The sequence below is a fragment of the Aptenodytes patagonicus genome, chromosome 1 (assembly GCF_965638725.1).
Source record: "Aptenodytes patagonicus chromosome 1, bAptPat1.pri.cur, whole genome shotgun sequence".
Taxonomy (NCBI): domain Eukaryota; kingdom Metazoa; phylum Chordata; class Aves; order Sphenisciformes; family Spheniscidae; genus Aptenodytes; species Aptenodytes patagonicus.
Window position 1 is genome coordinate 121659053 of NC_134949.1, and position 19474 is coordinate 121678526.

The 19474-nt window shown below is 42.9% G+C and overlaps 1 protein-coding gene across 2 annotated transcripts in view; it reads left to right on the plus strand.

The window, feature by feature from the left end:
* HUNK (hormonally up-regulated Neu-associated kinase) overlaps nt 1-19474 on the plus strand; it is a 59508-nt gene that overhangs the window by 18925 nt on the left and 21109 nt on the right. For both annotated transcript variants that reach the window (XM_076352924.1, XM_076352933.1), the window contains exons 2-5: nt 868-1160; nt 10145-10200; nt 15735-15870; nt 17722-17849. In XM_076352924.1, the coding sequence (XP_076209039.1) occupies nt 868-1160; nt 10145-10200; nt 15735-15870; nt 17722-17849 (613 nt within the window). The remainder of the gene's footprint in view (nt 1-867; nt 1161-10144; nt 10201-15734; nt 15871-17721; nt 17850-19474) is intronic.

The window sequence follows — 19474 nt, forward strand, 5'->3', positions numbered from 1 at the left end:
ATAAAAGGAACCAGATTCTTTAAGCATAGAAAAGAGCGATATCCTAGCCGGTCCCATCCTTTTGTTCTCATGTGGCGTTCTGCACTGGCGATGAGAAGGAAAGCACTTAGATAGGCGCTAGCACGTGCTGTGTCGTAGATTGCGGTACAGAGTCTCCTTAGTTTTATTATGTACTTTCATGATGGGCTCCAGTTGACTTGGACAGCTCTGAGCAGGTGTGCCACTAAGAACTTGCATTAAAAAAAGGGTTTTGCCTTCTTGGATTTTGCAGAGTTGCTCGGTTCTAGAAGTAAGGGGATCGTCTTTCACGTACGTTTTAAAAGAGGGAAAAGAAATGTGCCAGGAGAGTGATACCAAAATAAGTTTGGTTTTCTTTTTTTTTTCTTTTTCCTTTTTAATAATGCAAAACTAACATTTGGCTATAGTTTGAGAAACTTATCATATCATCTCAAGTCGTATGTCGAAAGCCAGGAAGAGCCAAAAATGACACTTACAACTTGTAAATGCCAGCCTGAAGACTTTCTGAGAAAATAAATGAAGTAACTGTTCACCATTAAGTGTGCTAAGTATTTGGGTATGGTTAATGAGATTGTCTCTTCCTCTTTGTTATCTATTTCCTTGCAATAACTTCTGTCATCGTACAAGGGGATAAAGAAAGAAATTGTCAGTGGAGGGGGTGGAGTTGGAAAAGCAGCTGTTTCTCTGACCTGGGCAGTTCGGCCTGAAACCATCGTGTATCAGTTGAGACTGACATCCTTTGATTTTATTTTATTTAAAAAATTTTTTTTGAGGTTGTTTATACAAGGTTAAAGCAATAAATCATCGGTGTGACGGCTAACAACCCCCTCTCCTCTGTTTTTTCATTAGGTGGCAGTGAAAGTAATTGACAAGAAAAGAGCCAAAAAGGACACCTATGTCACCAAGAATCTGCGACGGGAAGGGCAGATCCAGCAAATGATCCGCCACCCAAATATTGCTCAGCTGCTGGATATACTGGAAACTGAAAACAGCTACTACCTTGTCATGGAGCTGTGCCCTGGTGGCAACTTGATGCACAAGATCTATGAGAAAAAAAGACTTGAGGAGCATGAAGCACGCAAATATATCCGGCAGCTTATCCTGGCAGTTGAACATCTTCACCGGGCGGGAGTAGTTCACAGGTAATCTTAAAAAGCCTGCCTGGTTAAAATTTGTCTCAGAGCTTCCAGGTGGTATTTTGGCATTTATTTGTATAGTAAGGAGCGTTCCTTATAAAAACATATTCCTGACAGCTTTTTTGGCTAATCTTCATGATATCGTTTAGATGCTTGTATTGTAGACATTAGAAAGTATCTGCCGAAAGCACTTCAGTAAGTGTGTAACTTCAGGTGAGCACACGGGAGCTGTGCTGACTCCATGTCCTTAAAGATAAGCCTGTGCTTTGCAGAAGTAGGGCTCTTTTCCTGCAAGTAGCACTGTTTTGCCTCTTCAAAGCGCTGTACCAACATTAACTAATGAATCATTTCACTATTTCTTTGAGGAGGTGGTTGTGTCTGTTGTTTTACTAGTGGAAATACAGCAGTATGGGGAGATGAACTGCTTTGCCCAAAGCCTCACAGTGACACAGCTGGGACGAAGCCTGAACGGGACCGCAGAAGTCCCTTGCTTCTGCTTCTCTGCTCTTTCCGCTGGTTATATTACCCCAACAGGACCTCACAAGTTTGAATACTGTGAATTACAATGCAGAGTATACAACTGTTCAGTTCATCTCACAGTGTCTTCTCAGGAGACATCCAGAGCTGTTGTGATATATCACTTACTTTCTTTAGGACCTTTGTTCAATAGGTGTATAAGCAGGATGTGGATCTCCTTGCAGGAGGAGGATGCTGTGGAGTTAAAAGTTTACCCGGGCTCAAGGGGAAACAAGACAAGTTCATCAGAAGAAGTCTGCAGAGGGTTGCTGAATAGGGAGTAGCCACCTCTGCCTGACGTCCCTGAGCAGCAGGTGCTAGAGGCTAGGAGAGTCCAGGTGGAGGTATCACACGTGGTTGCCTGTCCCTGTTCCTTTCTCCGCTTATGTGTTCTTGGCTGCTATGGAGACAGGAGGTCGGTGGGCTGGGTGGACCTTTGGTCTGAGCCAGTATGTCTCCTTTTCTTTTCTTAGATATATTTATAGGGTATTGTCTAAGAAGGAGGCTCCACTTTCTAAATTTGGGCCAACTGGTGTTAAATCTGGACTCCCACATACTTCCCATATGATGCTGAGCAAGTTGTGTAGGCCCCATCTTCTTAGGTTATGCAGGCACGTAGTAGGAGCTAGGCACCTGAATACTTTCGAGGATCTGGGTCTTAATTTCCTTGGCTGCACTGACTCTGTATGACTCTCTGATGGAGAGCTGTTGTACACACCCATCCACAGGGCTGCTGTGCAGGCAGCTGGCAAACGGCCTGAAGGCAGCCCGCAGCCAGCTCCTCCAGCTGTGCCCAGCTGTGTGCTGAGCTGCCTACCGCTGTGCAGCGCTGTTGGGTGCATCTGGCTTGGTGGAACTCCATGCGCTCTGAAAACTGCTTTTTTTGTCTTGAGTCGCTCTGTGTGTTCCCTGTGATCCACTAGGGATAGGTGCTACAACCTCGGGTGTACTAAAGTCTTATCTCGAGCTAAATTTCTGGTACCACTATAACATAAATGTTTGAGCAGCCACCATGTCTGTTCTGCAGGTTCGCTATCAGCAGCTAAACTGCTGACCTCTTTAAATTATCGACCCCGCAGTTTGGGGCATAGAAAAGGAAGAAGTCTACTTACTGCTTTAAGGGATCAGTTGATATCCGGCATGTACAGAGAGAGGGGAAGGAAAAAGGTCAAAGTTTCTGAGATGGGCAGAGGAAAACCTGGCAGGAACAAGATGAATGCATTTAGCTTTTAACAGCAGTATTGGGTTCAGCAGCAGTTCCTCTCCCTGAAAAAGTTAACCTCTGCGTAGTGGCTGAAGGGCTTATGGGGGGTTGGTAGGTTTGGCTTTGATTCCCTTCTTTTTCAGAGAGGATTCAAACCCACATTTTGTACCAAAATAACTCATTCACTAGGTACAAGCTACAATTGACAGGCTGCTGTGGTGGGAAGAAGGCAAGGCTTTGGGGTCTGGAGAGAACATGAGCACAAGTTCCCGTACAGATGCAGCATGCTCGCAGCAGTTTTGGCCCTCACCCCCTCTTTCTGTCTGCTGTCTCTGTGAACAGAAGCGCAGCTCACAGGGACTGAAGCGTGAGGGACCTTCATGAGCAGAGGGAGGAAGCAGCCCTGGAAATACTGATAAGCTCTGCTGCATCTGGCAGCTGAGCTCTCTCCATCCAGCCACGTGGTGTTGGATTAATCCTTACCCCAAAGGCAGTGTACTCCATCCACTCCATTTCTCAAATCACAGCGCGGCACAGAGCTCGTCCTTGGGAGTCTTCCATCCAGATAATGAGCAGGTCCAGTTTTGCTTAAACTGATAAAATTTGACAGAATTACAGGCAGTATATCTGCAAGTATTTTCTCTAGCTTAGCCATTCAATGTCTTGACTTATTCTGCAAACAGAGTTCGTAGAGCAGCTTAGAGATGCAGGAAGAACACTGATGGCGTGATCCAGATTTATTCTTCTGGCTCTCTGCGAGCAAGAGAGGGAGAAAGAATAGTAGTTACCCCAGGAGTTGTCCTTCAGCATCTCGGGCTTTTGACCATGGCAACTCTAAAAACAGACTACTCAGTTGGCAACTGAAGAGGGGGAAAAATAGTGCAGAATTCTGATTCATTCTCATCCTGGATGAAATGGCAATGTCCTGTTGTTGTTATTGTTGTTATTTTTAAAACAGGTAAAAATAACAGTGCTTTCATCTACATGGTGATCTGTGGCTGTTGGCATTCGCTGTGTGTGAATCAAAACAGCATTCTAGGCCAGAAAGCGGTCTGCTGTTTGTCTCTCTCCAAATGCTTTCATCATTCACATTGAATGCGGCAGGACACTGAAAAGAGTTCACTGACACTTTATTACAAAAGTCACCAGCGGTTTTGTCTGCATTATTCAGGGAATAATATAAATGACTTGCCCTGTTCCATAACTCAGGGTGAAAAAAAGCCAGATGAAATAAGTTGCATGAAATTTAATTACATTATTTGATGAATATTACTTGGTAAGCTTCATGACTTACAATCAAGACTTGGCATGGCAGAAAAGCACTCTGGACAAGAGCTGGGACCCAGAACTCAATGGAAATGCCTCTTTTAAGAGGCACCGATGTGTGAACAGCCTAAAATTAAAAAACTTCAAGAAACCTCATTTTATTTTTTATTTAGAGAAGTTAAAAAAAAAATACTCATGTTTGACTGTATAGATGTATTTCAAATTATAAACATTTCATCTGCTACGGTGGATGAAAACTGCAAGTTCCTGAGTGCAGGAGCTATATCTTCGGTGAGGGGTGTCCAGGGTTCAGAACTCCTTGGCCGCTCGCTGAAAAAAGAAATGCCGCTATTCTAAATATAATTGCGTGTAATCATTTGTGTTTCACTCCTTCTATCAGAAGAGCTGGTTGGTTGCTAAAAATATACTTGCAACAAGCTCAGCTGTGAATCAGGTAGGAATATTTATCTTTCCCTCTGACAGAGGAAAACAAATCCAAATGGCAGTATCTGGTGTAGCTTTCTCTTTTCAGAGGGTGTTTACGTAGGCCTTCATGCTGTCAAAAAGCAGGATGAACAATAAGCCCCTTGGGAGTGTAAGGACAACAGAGAAAATGAAGTGAAAGCCTTGGTGCTTGCCACTGCATCCCACAGGAAATTCTCAACAACCCTTTTAAAGTAATTTTAACAAAATTCAATCCCATTCAGTGCAATTACTGTCAGGATGTCAAAGAAAAGAATTTAATAATGTATTGGTAGCAAAGATAGCTTTCTGTATTCCCCCTTTTTCTGTCTTCATGGCAGCCTATTCGTACCTTCCACTGCCATTTTGTAATTAAAAGCAGATCAGGAGTTTGAAAGACACAAAAACCCCTTGAGGTTTTGAGCGGAGTTTGTATATTTTTGCGTGATCTCTTTCCCTGGCAGAGTAAGGTGGTGCCATATGATCCAGTTGCTCAGGGTGCTATGGGATTCCTGCCTTGGTACCCACTACTTTGACGTGTTGGCTTTGATAACTTCCATCCTATTAATTTTAAGTGCCAGTAGTCTGGCTGCTGATGCAATATTTATGACAGATCCTGCACTACAGAACAAAGTCTCCTTTTGAAGTGCAAAGCTGGTTTGTCTTTCTATTTTATGTCAGATTTCAAAATTACCTTTGGGCATTCTCTCTTGGAGTACTCTGCTGTAAACAAACTAAACATTGTTTTAGTAAAGACAATGGACTGAATTCCTCTTTTACAGAGGCAACTGCATTGAATTCAGTGACGCTGTGACTGATAAAAGAATCAGGCTCAATAAATATTTTGATAACAAAGCCTTTGAAATGTGTACACTGATGTGATGATGAACCCAAATCTCTGCAACCTTTCCAGCTCACCACTGGCTCTTGCATGGGGCTAGAAAGCGGGCTTGCAGCTTGGTAGTTAAGGAGTGATTTTTCATGATGCTGTTATGATTGAAAATAAGATGCAGGAGACAGCAGCCAGCCTCTGCTGCTTTGCAGCTGCTTGCTGGTAAAACCTTCCTTCTCATCCCTCCTCCCCCAGACAAGAAATAAAATGTGAAATGCAAACACTTCAATTTTGCTGTCTGATGCCTGCAATGGCACTGAATAAGCTGCTTTCAAAAGCACGCTGAGCTGACAGCTGAAGCCTGGGGTAGCTCGCTCAGTGAAGCAGGCTCATGTTGCTTGGTGGAGTTGAGGTTTCCAAAGTGGTCTGTGAAGCTCTAAGCAAAGCCAGAGAAAAATCAGCCCCATCAACAGAAGAAGAAACTCCCAAACAAACCATCCCATGAAGCAGGCCTATTTTCAAATATAGGGAAAGATGACTGTATACTGCTAGCTTCGCATGCTGACAAGGCATAAATATATGCTGGTTCTCCACATTGTGGTAATGCAGCTTGATCTTTCTTGAGTGTCTTCATTATTCATAGATTTGACTAATGTGTACCATAGTTAGACACTCTCAATGTCATGGAACTAAGCCCTCAGAAAAAAGTAAAAGTTTTTGTTCCTCTGGTATTTAATCACCGAGGGTGCACTCTGGTATTTTGAAGTTTTTCAGCAATGAATGCCCAAAAAAATAATCCTTTAGTCCCATTTTTTGAGACGCCAGGACAGGGACAAGATCAGACTTACCTCAAGGAGGGAAACTGAAGGTCTCCAGCATCTACGTTTCTTCTCCCCACCTCAGCCCCACACAACGTGGCACGTGCTGCTGGCTGCATAAGGCTACGCTTGCCCAGCCTTTCCAGTTGCAAAGCAGCTGTGTCCAGCTCCAGCAGCCCACCAAGAAGTGCAAGCCACGTGCGTGATTATGAGGACCCTTGAGTCTGCAGGGACCGGCATGTGTGCGTGATGTTCAATGCTTTGGGTCTTCCCATTGACTTCAACAAGGGTTTCAAGTGCTGTGTGTGTTGTAACTGGTAACTCACATCCTCTCTTGCAGTTTGCAGCTATTAAAAACATGCAAAAATCTCCACTGACTGGAATAAATAAGGTGGTATGTTTGCTTGTATTTGATAAACCATTTATAATATAGTGCATGAAATTCAGGGTTCCCTAACACTTTTGGGTGCAATGGTGCTACTTTTTCCATTACAATGAATTAATGTAAACACTCAAACAAAGCAACAACTCAGATGAGCCTCTCTTTGTAAAAAATAATTCAAGTTTGATTCGGACGGAACTGACATAATAAAGCATTTAGGAACTTTGGGGAAATCGGCCCTGTCTTTCTGTAGGATGAGCAGATACATAACTGGATTGTACCACTGCGCTTTTTGTTAAAAGGAGGGTAATTTGGTGCATTGTTGAAGTCTCTTAAAGTATTCACGGAATAACCCTTCTGTCCTGACAGACGCGGATCTTATCCAGACATGCAGGCTCTGTTTGCACTTCTGCTGTCCTGGCTGCGGGAACCTGCCATCTCTGTGCCCCGCCGCCAGCCTGCTGCAGGGGATCGGGCTGCCCAGGGGTCCTGCCCGGTGCCCGCCCACGGGTCCACATCTGCGTAGCAGCGGTTCTCCAACTATGGCTTAGTCTGGGGATTTTTCGTTTGGTTTTGTACGGCTTTTGCTTCGCATTTCTAAGGCTGGTTCACGTGGAATCTTCTTGTTAGGTTGTATCAAGGAGTAAAAACCTCTTGTCCTAGCTCCCGGTGTCACACCAAAAAAAAGTACTTTCATATTGACATGGGTTGGCAAAAATGTGGTGCACATGGACTATTAGATCAGTTACCACTTATTGGCAAATCTGCTGAGAATAGACATATGGGTAAACATCTTTAATTAACCAGGTCTGATTGCACTCTATACTGAGGCTATATTTAATTTTTTTTTCCCTCTGATAGCTTTAAAATGCCCTATAATATTTACCATTAGTTTTATTTTTTTTAACCTTGAATCCTTTTAAATATCTTTTCTTGTGTTTATTTTTAGTCCTCCTGTCACTCATTCATTATTCTAATGGCCTGCGTGTCTTTTCTCCTCAACTTACGGCTTTCATCTTTCCATTCCCTTGCCTTTATTTTTAAAGTCTTACCTGTTCTTAGCTAATGTTTAATATACTCAGAGCTTCCAAATGGTCTTTCTCCTTGCTTTGAGACATTGTACTGAGCATTGCAGCGTATGACCTGAAGCTCCATGTACTTCTATTGATTTCAGTTTAGTTTTGGTTTTGGGGGGTTTTTTTTGGTTTTTTTTCCTCTTTCCCATAGGGTTTTTTTGGCAGTCTCTCCTGTTAAATTCCCAGCCCCGATATCTTTCTAGAGGCTAGTCGCACTGTCTGTGAAAACCTCCACCTGCAAGCAATAAAGACGTGAGACGTGAAGAAATAAGCCCTTTTTTGGCAGTAGAGGGAAGCAGAAGTGGGTTGATCCAGAGCCATCTGGCAGGGCACGTCCTCCTTGCACCAAGCCATTTCTCAGCGGCAGCGGTTGCCCTACGAGGGAAGCTCCTTCTGGAGGATGCAGGGCGGTGGGTCTGCAGCACCGTCGCAGCACATGGAGTCTCCCGCGGATGAGGAGAGGGATGCCGTGGATGCCGGCCGGGCTCATGGGGTGCACGGCCCAGAGCCGGTGCTCTCCCTCAGAGTGGGAGCAGGGCTGGAGAGTGGGCTCTTTGTAGGCTGGGTCTTGGTCAAAACACCACCAAATGTGGTTACATCTCTGCCGTGGTATTTGAAATTAGCTGTCACTTTTAACATGGCTGGTTTCCTCAAGTTAACACACTGGGTTATTGCCAGAGGAGGGAACATAATCCCCTCCTTCTGTCTCAGGCTGGTGCTTTATTGTCTGAGTTACGTTGCTTTTCTGAGAAGAGGACTGGTGCAGAAGGCAGTCCTCTCCTTAGGAAGTGTTCGGCTGGACGCTCTAGGAAAGCCTGGATATCGCCCCTGAATACCTGAAATCTGCAAAATACTCTCCTTTGGTAGACTTATATAGTATTTCCCCTATTTCTTTTCACACGTGAAGCAAGGAAAATCTGCAAGAAATGCTCACTGGGGTGTAGAAACGTCTGGTTGGAGAAGGTCCTTGTGATTGTATTGATGAAGCGAGTGGCATCCTACCTGCAAGTACTCTTCTACCTCAGGTTTATTTGAAACACAGCATGGGCATAAAACGAAATGGAGAGGAACATTTTAAAAAAGGCTTGGAGTTGGTCACAGCTCTTTTTCTTTCTTTCCCAGATCCTTTCTTGTGGAAGTAATTTGTTTGGTTTGCTTGGTTTACTTGTCTTATTTTATTAAGCCTTATATCTTCATCTGTAATAGAGGCATCCTTCATTACTCCCTTTGCCTTACAAAGACAAAATACCATGGATGTCACTGACTTCCCATAATTATAGCTGATGGCTTTATTATCCAGATTTTTCTGAAGCATGCTGCCAGAAGCATCACTGCCTGTCTGAGCTATTGATATCCCGGCATGCTGATTGTTAGAAATAGTTTATGTCTGGATGGGGGAAAAATCCTTGTGATAAAGACACAGCCAACTGCTAGAAGTCATGGACAAGTTGTGCAGCAACCTAAATGATTTTTTCATGTTGTACTTAATGCTTAGTCTGTACAGTTTGGGGTTTGGGGGTGGTTTTGTCTGTGGGGGGGTGATCTCTGGGATATTTTTCTTAGGTAGAACATGGCTTAGGAAAGCGCAACCATGTTCTTAAGTGATGAAAGGGTACCTGTAAAGCGAACAATGTGCTGACATACATATCAGAAGAAGGGTCGATCGTCTTGTAGAAGGAGACCACTTTAATTTTATCCCCTCTCTCCCGAAACTGGTCCAGGCCCTGATCTGTGCAGTGGCTCTGTGGGGCTGGGCAGGGTGGCATGGTGGAGAAAGCACTAACGTGGCACTCAGAAGACCTGTGTGGCTTCTTCTCTCGGCTTTCTTACTGGCCTTCTGGATGGCATTGGGCAAGTCATTTCAATCTGTCAGCCTCAGTTTTCACCTCTAGCTTATGGGAGTACCAATGCTGACCACCTCTATAAGGAGTTTGGATGCTTCATCCCCAGGGAAGGTTGATTCTGGTCTCCCTTGTAGACAATAGCAGAGGACAGACGTTTGACTCCTCAGATCCCTGCAGAAGAAGGTTTATTCTTCAGCTGTGGCCAGTGAAGAGCCTTTGGTTGTGAAGAGTAATGAGAAAGTCACTTCCAATTCCAAAAACATATATTTGAAATGTTTCCAGTGTATAGGATTTCTGCAAACTTTTAAGTACGTGAGAAATTTGAAGAACCTGATTAATTACAGGATGTACTGACAAATGTTTATAAAGTCATTTTGTGCTTGAAGAATAGGTGTGAAACTGTGTGTGAAAGCACTGGTAATTTTGGAGAGGAGACAATGCATGGGGCTTTCTGCTTTGAATGTGGAACTGTGTGCGCTGCTTTCATTATACACGTTATTATATGTGAATCTTGTAAATACACTGATGAGAGTGATGGGAAGCTGCTTCATTATGTTGGAGGCTCACTCAAAATATTTTATTTCTTTCAGAGACTTGAAGATAGAAAATCTGTTGCTAGATGAAGACAACAATATCAAGCTTATTGGTATGAAACCAGTTTGGCAATTCCAGTATTTAAAATTGGTAGTTTTATAAAGAGAGTTTTTGAGGCTTCATAATCCTCCATGTGACAACTGCTAATGTTGCTGCAGAGAGGAGCTGAGAGAGTATAGATAGCAATCAAGCTGTTCCTGACAGCATCTTGTGAAAAAAATGTTCCAAATAATTCAGCTTTAACTGGGTATGGGAATAATCCTACATCTTTTACCAACAGCCTTCATATTCAAATCAGGAACTTTGTAAAGAATTAAAGAATTGACACCACAGAAGTAATTTATTATCTTGATAATTTCATATTTACTAAGGGTTGGATTCTGCCCCCATATGCATATGCTTCCACTGAAGTCAGTGGGAGTTGCACACATTTTTAGCAGCTGGCAAAATTTGGTCCTATATTTATATTCGTTAAATTTGCTTCCAGCCCCCAGTACAAAATTGGTTTAGAGGGCTGTTAAAAAATAAAGAAGATCAACGATAGAGTCTTGATTGTATTCGGGTATCAGTTGCACGCAGCGCGCGATTCATTCAAGTTGTGCAGACATTTTAGATTAATCATCAGTGGGTATAGTCTCTCACTGCCTTTGCATAACTCCCATTAATGTTAATGTGGGCATTGAAAAGAAAATATTCCCTTCATAAAATAAACCCCAAACATCTGTTTATATTTATCTCCGTGCCTACACTTTTGCCAACAGCAGTGGTTGCAGACTTAAAAACTCAGCTTTCTTTCTTCAAAAGGTTTCATGATCTGAAAAGTGATGAGAAACACTTAACGTTCAGGTCAAATGGACACTCACTGTAACGTATAAAGCACGTGCATCTCCGAACAAACAGAAGGAGGATGGTTAATGAAATCTGAAATATTCAAAATTTACTTAGGGAATTCAGTCTTTGGAAATATTACCACGACTTTTAGTCATTACTCTGTAGCGAATCAACCGACTCTGGGAAAATAATAGCAAAAGAGAACTCTGCATTACCTCAGCTATGGGTCAAGAGGATACCAATATGTTACCATGAATCATTCATCAGTAATGATGGATACCACCCATTATCTTGATTTAGCAGATAAGTGAGACCAGATGGTTTGCAACAGTGCTATATGAACATCTGATAGATTTAAAGAATTTCTATAACTTTCCCGTTATTGGGTGTTTGATTACACAACAGTATGTGAACTTGACATCCAAACCTAGACCTAATCAGATGATACATGTACAATTAAAACTCGCATGCCAGAAAATGACTTCAGAACTGTTCCTGCAGTTTCATTTGCTTCGGTTGCAAAGAAAGGTCTCCTTGCAGTGGGTGGTGTGGGAAGAATAGAGAAAAGAGGCAGTTCGATCTTCCATGGCCTCACTAGCGTTGAAATAAATTGTCCTCAGGTCTGCAGCCTGATGTTTTAAGCAAAGCAGATTGTACACAGTATGTATTTTAAAACAAAGCAATTAAATCCCACCGTCCAACTGGGTATGTTATTGAAAAACAAAGGTTGCTTTATTAGTAATAATTTTGCTGTAAGTAAAAACAGATTTAATATCACAGTCAGCTCATGCCATATCTCGCTAGCGACACTGGTCATCTCTGGTTGTTCACCCTGAAGAAGCAGTGCCTCCGTTCTTCATGCTCTGTCTGCTGCGCTTGTGGGGAAAGCTGGAGCAGGGACTGCAGAAATCCGCCTCAGGTCCCTGCGCAACCTCTCCTCACCAACACCTCTTTTCCAGGTGGTAGCAAAAGTAGTGCTTGAGGTGCCGCACAGCTTTCCATTGCCACCAAGGTTTCCCAGGACAAGGAAAATTTTCCAGCACCCGTCTGTGGCTGGTGGAATAGACCAGATAATTTATAGACCAGATAATTTACTCATCTTCCTCCTCCCTGCCTGTTCCCTCACTCAGCTCATTCAGCGCTTACTACAATACTTTATGTAGTCTGTCTTTCTAGAAATGTGATGGATAGGTTGTGTCATCACATAGTCCTGCCCAGGAAGGTTCTTCAGGAGTGAAGAACATGTTTTGAGGAATTATGTGCTGCTTTTCATGCTTGGGCGAAGAGACTTTAAGCTACAAAACCAGCTCACATTAAGTGCTTTGGTGTGGGAGCTTGGTCTCCGTGTCTTGTGCAGCAGCAAAAACACTAGTACCTAATAAAAATGTTGCTCTTGTAATAACTGTGAAATGAAGAAAACCCACCATAAAGGAAAAAGAAAAGGTGAAATGAAGATTAAAAATGTACCAGGAAGTGATATGGAAAGTCCCTGTTTGTTCATGCATTTCAGTGAGAACTGAATCCCTTGAGTCCCTTTCTTCACCCAGCTGCTTAATGGCACCTTGCTTTGTTACTCTTTTTAGCTACGTGACAAGGTGGTTTATAATATGTTCTTAGATAGTATTATTAGAAAAATTCCCTTTGCTGTGTTAGGTGGACTTATTCTTAGCTGCCTGTTAAGTCTCAAATCTAAGAACATCAGGATTGCAAACGCTGGAAATAATTCACTTCTCTTCATCTAGCAGCCCATGGTGGTAGGTGTCTGATAAAGATGCCATGAAAAGCCACTCACGGGCCATGCGAAGTCCTTGGCGTCCTGCTCAGGGACCTATGGCACCAAAAGGACCCTGCCAATACGTAGCTGCTGAGCTCTGTGGAGCTCTGCTGGTCAAACTTGGCCACAAGCTTGGTGCTAAGGCTTCTGTTATTTAATAACTCTTTCCCTATTCCAACTGTCACAGCTTCAGAGATAGCCACGTATCCATAGCTTAATGTTGATTTTCTGGAGGCGTTAAAGAGTAGTAGTGTAATGCGATACTTCGATAGTACGAACAGTGGGGGTGGTGGAGTTTCCGTGTCATAATATTTACTTTGGAAAACCAAGTGTGGCCTTTGATCTGAATTCTGGAATTAGCTCGGCTTATTGAAAGGAAGCCCAAGACAGAGGCAGGAATGGCAGTGAAGTTATCAATGCTGGTGGTAATACCGTTCTTATCAAGATCAGCAGTGCATCCTTAATAAAAATCACACTGCGGTCACCATGGGCTGCCACAGTGTTAATAACAATATTCCCATTTCTTTTGCGATAAAATCCCTGTCCCCAATATGCATGTGTTTGTGCGCATTCTGCATTTCAACAGGCGCTAGGAAAAAAAGTATGCTAGCCTAGATTAAATGAATGAGCTGAAAAACGTAAAATGTTTATGGTTTAAGCAAATAAGATAATTAAAACCTCCACTAGAGTATACCTCCATTGATAATGATAAAAGGATGCTGATTTACACCATCGCAGAATGTAGTCCTTATATACTTTGATTGTAAAGCATTATATTACAGTCAAGTAATTTTGAGGTGGTATGACACAGTAGGGTAAAGACCATGAATAATACTGTGTGGAGATATTATTTCTAGGAGTTTTAAGAAGTATTTTACAGTTGACATAACTCATCTGGGGCTATAGCTAATAAATACGTTAATTAACTAAATGGATCCTTGGAAGTGTAAGCCCCAGGGATAGTACATATATAGCAGAGATGATTAAGCAGTGTCCAGAGACAATTGTTTTCCGTCAGAGGCAAGGAAATTGTCTTGATCCTCCCTTCAGTTTTGACAATGTTCTCTAGCAAAACCCCTTTGAGCCTCTTTGGATGTTAATTATGGTGATTCTTGTCTCTCTTGTGCTTGTCTCGCTCTCAGAGATGCAGCCAGTTGAGTGGAAAGCACTGTGCAGTCATTTGGGCACTCCGGCTCACATAGTCATCTTTATAATTGCATTTTTTTTGTAAGCATTATTATTTTTTCGCCTGGTTTCGTAAGGGAGCAAGGCTTATGTGACCGCCCTGTCAGGGCGCTTCTAATACCTTGAGGAACTCCTGTCTGATTTCAGCCAAATTTAATGTGGGATAAAAGCTAAAGGACAGGCCATTACTTCAAGTCTTATGCAAATAAGTAGGCAGATAAGGGAGAGAGACCCAAATTAATGACTCTGTGGAGAGAGAGTATTGCATAGGCTCAGCAGTTGCCTGCTATATTTGGCCTACAAGATGTGATGCTTTTAGCCCATCCAGGCAGGTGGGTAGCACACCCAGAAATATGCTGTTTTATGAGACACATGGATGCAAGACACAAGTCTACAGGAAGAGGATTCAGTGGTCTGCTTCTCCTGACTGCCTCATATATGTATAAGACGGTTTTCATTTTAAACACGCATACATTCTGGGAGTTTTTAAGATGACTGGATCAGAAAAAGAAAGGAACAAGACAGATGTCACTGTTCTTAATAGCAGTATTTTTGTTGCAGCTGTCATCAGTAACAAGTTATTAATAAATGGAAACATCTTTGCTTGTGACCTCCCTAGATCCGCTGCTCCTGGATATGTTGCCCTGCAGCAAAGGCCATTCTCCCTGTCAGCTTTGCCCATGTCATCATCATCCTTGCAAGCTTGTCTTGCTTCTTCCCCTTATCACGTCAAGTTGTTTGACTTCGCTTTCAAGACCCTCTGCAACCTCTCCTCACCTTCCCATGTTGTCTCTCAGGCTGTGGTTTCATAATTGCTTTCTCCCAAGCCGAGCATGGGCTACCACTGGTCAGGGTGGGCTTGCACGTTGCCCCCAGCTGCTTCTGCCGCTGGTGCGACTCTGTCTTCCTTTTTTTCCTCGCTTAGTGCTTTAATTTTTAAGATCATTTCTTAAACCCAGCTTACCCTGCAGCTATACCAGCACTGGAGCAGACGAGGGAGATAGCGGGAACACCCTTCTTGGTGCCAGCCTGGGCTTGGGTTGGCTGAGAGCACTTGGGAAACGGCAGCCTCCTTCAGTGCGGAGAGGCTGCCTCATGTCTCCGATCAGCTCATGGTGCCAGCCTTTGCCAGTCCCTTGTTATTATTGCCAGCGAAAGAGTGTCAGATACACTCAGGGGCCAGAAATACAATAATTCAAGGCAGAAGTCGGGGAGGGGGGAGCCAAATCAACACATTCCCCTTCTTGCTCCAAGATCTCCCTGTGTTATTTCAGAGCTGAAATGCTGACTCTGCAACCCTGTGCGTTTGTGCATCGCCACAGTAGTCCCGGAAAGCAACCCCCCCCCCCCCCCGCCTTACATCTGATGGCTCATTTACACGATTTAGAGGAAAATGTTGAAGAAGTCCCACTTAAACTTGGCCTCTATGTAACATACTGCAGCAGTATGGAATCCACGACAGCCCAAGGTGGCTTTCTGCCCCATGCACATCACGTAGTGCCTGGGACAAGCTCAACTCTGGTTGTTGACATCCAGTTCCTGGTGAAATGTATTTGCTTTGTGTATGAAATTGATGATTGTGCATGTTCTAAAACTTTTTTATTGTTTGCGGAAATCTCTGGTTATTTAGCACCTCAGAGAAACAAATTATATAAAATTTTTGCATGTGGATGATTTTTTTCTTAGGCAGTTCATTGCTTAGCTTTTGGAAAAAAGTGAGCTTTTTTTCCCTTGTGTTCTAGGGCGGTTTTACTGTATCTGTCTCTTTCATAACTCTATCTCTGTGCCTTTCACAGACTTTGGATTGAGCAACTGTGCAGGCATCTTGGGTTATTCTGATCCATTCAGCACCCAGTGTGGGAGCCCAGCATATGCAGCCCCTGAACTTCTGGCAAGGAAAAAATACGGGCCCAAAATAGACGTTTGGTCCATGTGAGTTACTTCTCTAGTTTATAATTGTTATTACTGTCATTACCCATTGCTCAAATGAGAAACATTATTCATGTATTTGGCTACCCTGAGCAAGAAAATCTGTTTAGTTAGCATGACTCTCTGGACTAAATTGCACAGATATTTTGTTCTGAAATAGAACACAGATCTTTTACATACCTGTATATAGATTGCTAGAATGTATAGCATAGAGAGATTGCGGTAAAGCACAGCTGTTGATCAGTGATGTTCAGACATAGTAGAAGACATGGCTCTGGCACAAGAGGGCCAACAGCTTTTTTTGTTTTTCCCAAAGGATCCTCAAGCATTCACGTGGGCTCCGTGCACTATCCACAGTCAAGTCTGACAGGAAATGTGATATCGAGTCAGGTCATCGCTTTAAAAGCACGGTTGTTAAAGGGGAAATAAAAATGGCCAGAAAACTTGTGAGCCTTTGTGAGCTTACTAGTGTTCAGGCAAAAGAACAGACAGAGGTAGAGGAAGCTACAAAGATGTTTTGGAGTCAATGAATTTGCCTGCAGTACTGTTGTAGACCGTGCAACTCCCACTACCCTCCTGCTGGCCGTGGACATAGCGTCTGTTATCCTTGTCAATCCTGGAGAGGAATTAGATAAAATTAGTTGAGTTTTAGCTTTTGGTTTAGTATTGATAGATTTTCCCTCACCAAGTGGGGATAATAACATTTGTATAAATTTCAATGGAATAACAGAATTATGGTAATTCCCAAGTTGAAGTATTTAGAATGCTTGGAAAATGTAATGTACTGTATAAGTACTACTACTGCTAAGAAAGATTGGCCATAGTTTATATATGAGACTAGGACCTGGCTCAAATTCATCTCTCAGTTTGACCCAGTGGGTCCCCTGTTGCACCTCAGGGCTCTTTAGAACTTCCTCTGCTGAAACCTAATTTGCAGTCTGTCCTCCAAGGAGACCCACAGCTTAATCATTGCATGACGACGGAATTTCTCACTCCAGCAGTGGGCTATCCGTCCACATCAAGGGTGAGAGTACCAGCCCTGAGGAACGCAGGCAAACAGAGCACAGTCATTCTTGTAAACCATTTAAACTTGTGCAGTAATAATGTCCTGCTCTTTTTGTTAATAAAAAACCAGAAAATATGGTTAACTCCTACCCTTCCTTATAGCTGAACAAATGGTGTCTGTGATCACGGTTCGTGATAGAACACCGGTTTAGTTTCTTTCTGTTCACATACATGTATTCAGCAGGCTGGGGAAACAAATTCCCAAAAGGGAGGAATTCCACTCAAATTGAATTTAAAGCCCTTTTAAGAGGAAAAAGAGCAAGAGTGCCCAACCCACTTTTCATGGCTGACTTTGCTGGGCATAAATAAGCAGTAAGTTTTCTGCTCTGAAAAATGTAATTGTTCACACCTGATCTTTGGGTTGCACCAGAGGCTGTGGAGGTCAGTGGAAACCTTTGGGCACTGAACCAAGACCTGTGATGTCCCCGTTGGTGCGGGCAGTCATTCCACACCCAGGGCAGCACCGGGACAAGGCCCCTGAAAGCAGCCTGTTTATGCAGCCTGAGGAGAGACTGAATTGTGGCGTGGCATTTAGCCGAGGAGTTGCCTAAGAGCTGGGCTCAGTTCTGTGACTCCCAGCTTATGTCCTGCACATTGTGTAACCCTCCATGAGCAAACCTCTGGGAATTCTTGCCCAAATCATTGTGTGCAACAGAAAAGAACGCTTTTTTTTGGTCTTTTTTAATAGTTGTCAGACATTAAAGATGAAGTACAGTCACTAAAACTTAAGCCTATGTTTTTCCTTGTTCGTGATGATTTTGGTTTCTTTTTCTCTGTGTTTTCTTTTAGTGGGGTGAACATGTACGCAATGTTGACTGGAACATTACCTTTTACCGTGGAGCCATTCAGCTTGAGAGCTTTATACCAGAAAATGGTGGACAAAGAAATGAACCCTTTTCCCACCCAGCTCTCTGCAGGTAATCAGGGGGGTGTGCTGGGACCTGTTCAGATCCAGTCGGTCAGAACCATTGCATTGAATTCTGGATTGTGAGTCATGCTGCCGACATGGCACGCTAATTGTGAAAAATACTCTTTTTCATTTTGACCTCCAAAAGATCTGCGGGAGTTGCTGTAGTAGAACTCCTTTTGCTTTGACTTCTGTATGTAAGCTGGAGAAGTGCCAAGTTGTGCTGAATATGAGAGGAACAAATCTGTGAAAATCTGTGAAATTGCTTCTGTAGAGTAGTTGGTCAGTTTTGCACGTTCAGAAGATTTTAGCTTAGGGTATGAATGCATGAACAAATTATTTTGGAATAATAAATTCCTGGGCATTATCATGACTAGAGTTGAGTGATAAGCTACCTTGAATGACCTCACATTTATTATGGAATAATGGCATGCAGACAGAAAGTTATTTTGGGACAGTGGCCTGTGATAACCTTTGTTTGATCACAAAATGCAAAATTGTGATGTATTAGTATTAGAAATATTAATTCCTGCACTGTCACTAAGCAACAGAATAATTTTTCAGCTTGTAGCAAGACCGTTGTCAGCATTTGGAACAAACTCTGTTTTGTCGTTGGGTTTTATTTTTGTATGCTAAATTTGTTGTTCATGGAGAGCTTCTGTTCTCCTTATCTGGCAGCCTGTTTACAAGGGACATTCAATAAAGTTAAAAGATTGCAAATAGAAAAAGGGTAACAGAGCATACATTTTCACTCAGTACACTAAGGGTGGCAACCATTGTCATGGGGGAGAAGAGAAAGCCCTTGGAAGTTTTGTCACAAGATGAATTCTCCAAGTACAGATTTACCTGCATACGGAAGAAGTGGGTAGTTAAGGGTTATCAGCGCATCAAGCAGAGTATGTTGTTCCTTGTTCACTCAGCACCTGTATGAAGTACACTTTTCCTGCCAGCAGTTCATATTGCTGGCGTGTTGTAAAGTGATAGGTTTACAAGTGAGCTGGGATGCTGCAAGTCTTGCCATCTACTTGATGCAATTAGAGTGTTTGGTATTCCATTCTTGAGACTTTCCATTAGGATTCAGTTGCACAAAATGACTATTTTAATGTTCTAGCACATGCTCTAAAGCCCCACTGAGTAAATTAAAAGGAAGATTATACCAACTGCTTCATGCTGTACTAATCTAGATGCCAAATCCTGCATCAATTGCAAAGTTACTCTTGAGTTCAGGGACTTGCATGTCATAGTAAACATATTCCAAGTTTGGCAAAAAATTTACCAAACTTCTCTCCCAGAGTGAGACTTTTACCAATAAAGAGCAGTTATATGATGCATTCTAGCATCAAACTCTAGCATCCAGTTTGATCTGCTTTGTAACACAAGCCTTTAAGGGGTTTGGTTTGCCTGCACTGAGCTGAAGTAGCTGTGTTGGCAAGGCTGTACTGCAGCTTACCCAGAAGACGCATCCCAGAGGACACCATCCCGTGCCACAGTGGTCCTGTGCTGCCACTGCCCAGGGCACCTGCACTAGTAAGGAGACAAGTAGACAAGGCATGCTCACGAGAGCGTAGGAGGAGAACCACAGCTCTGCTGTGGGAGAAGGTGGAAAAAAGCCCCCAGGGTCCTGTCCATCTGACC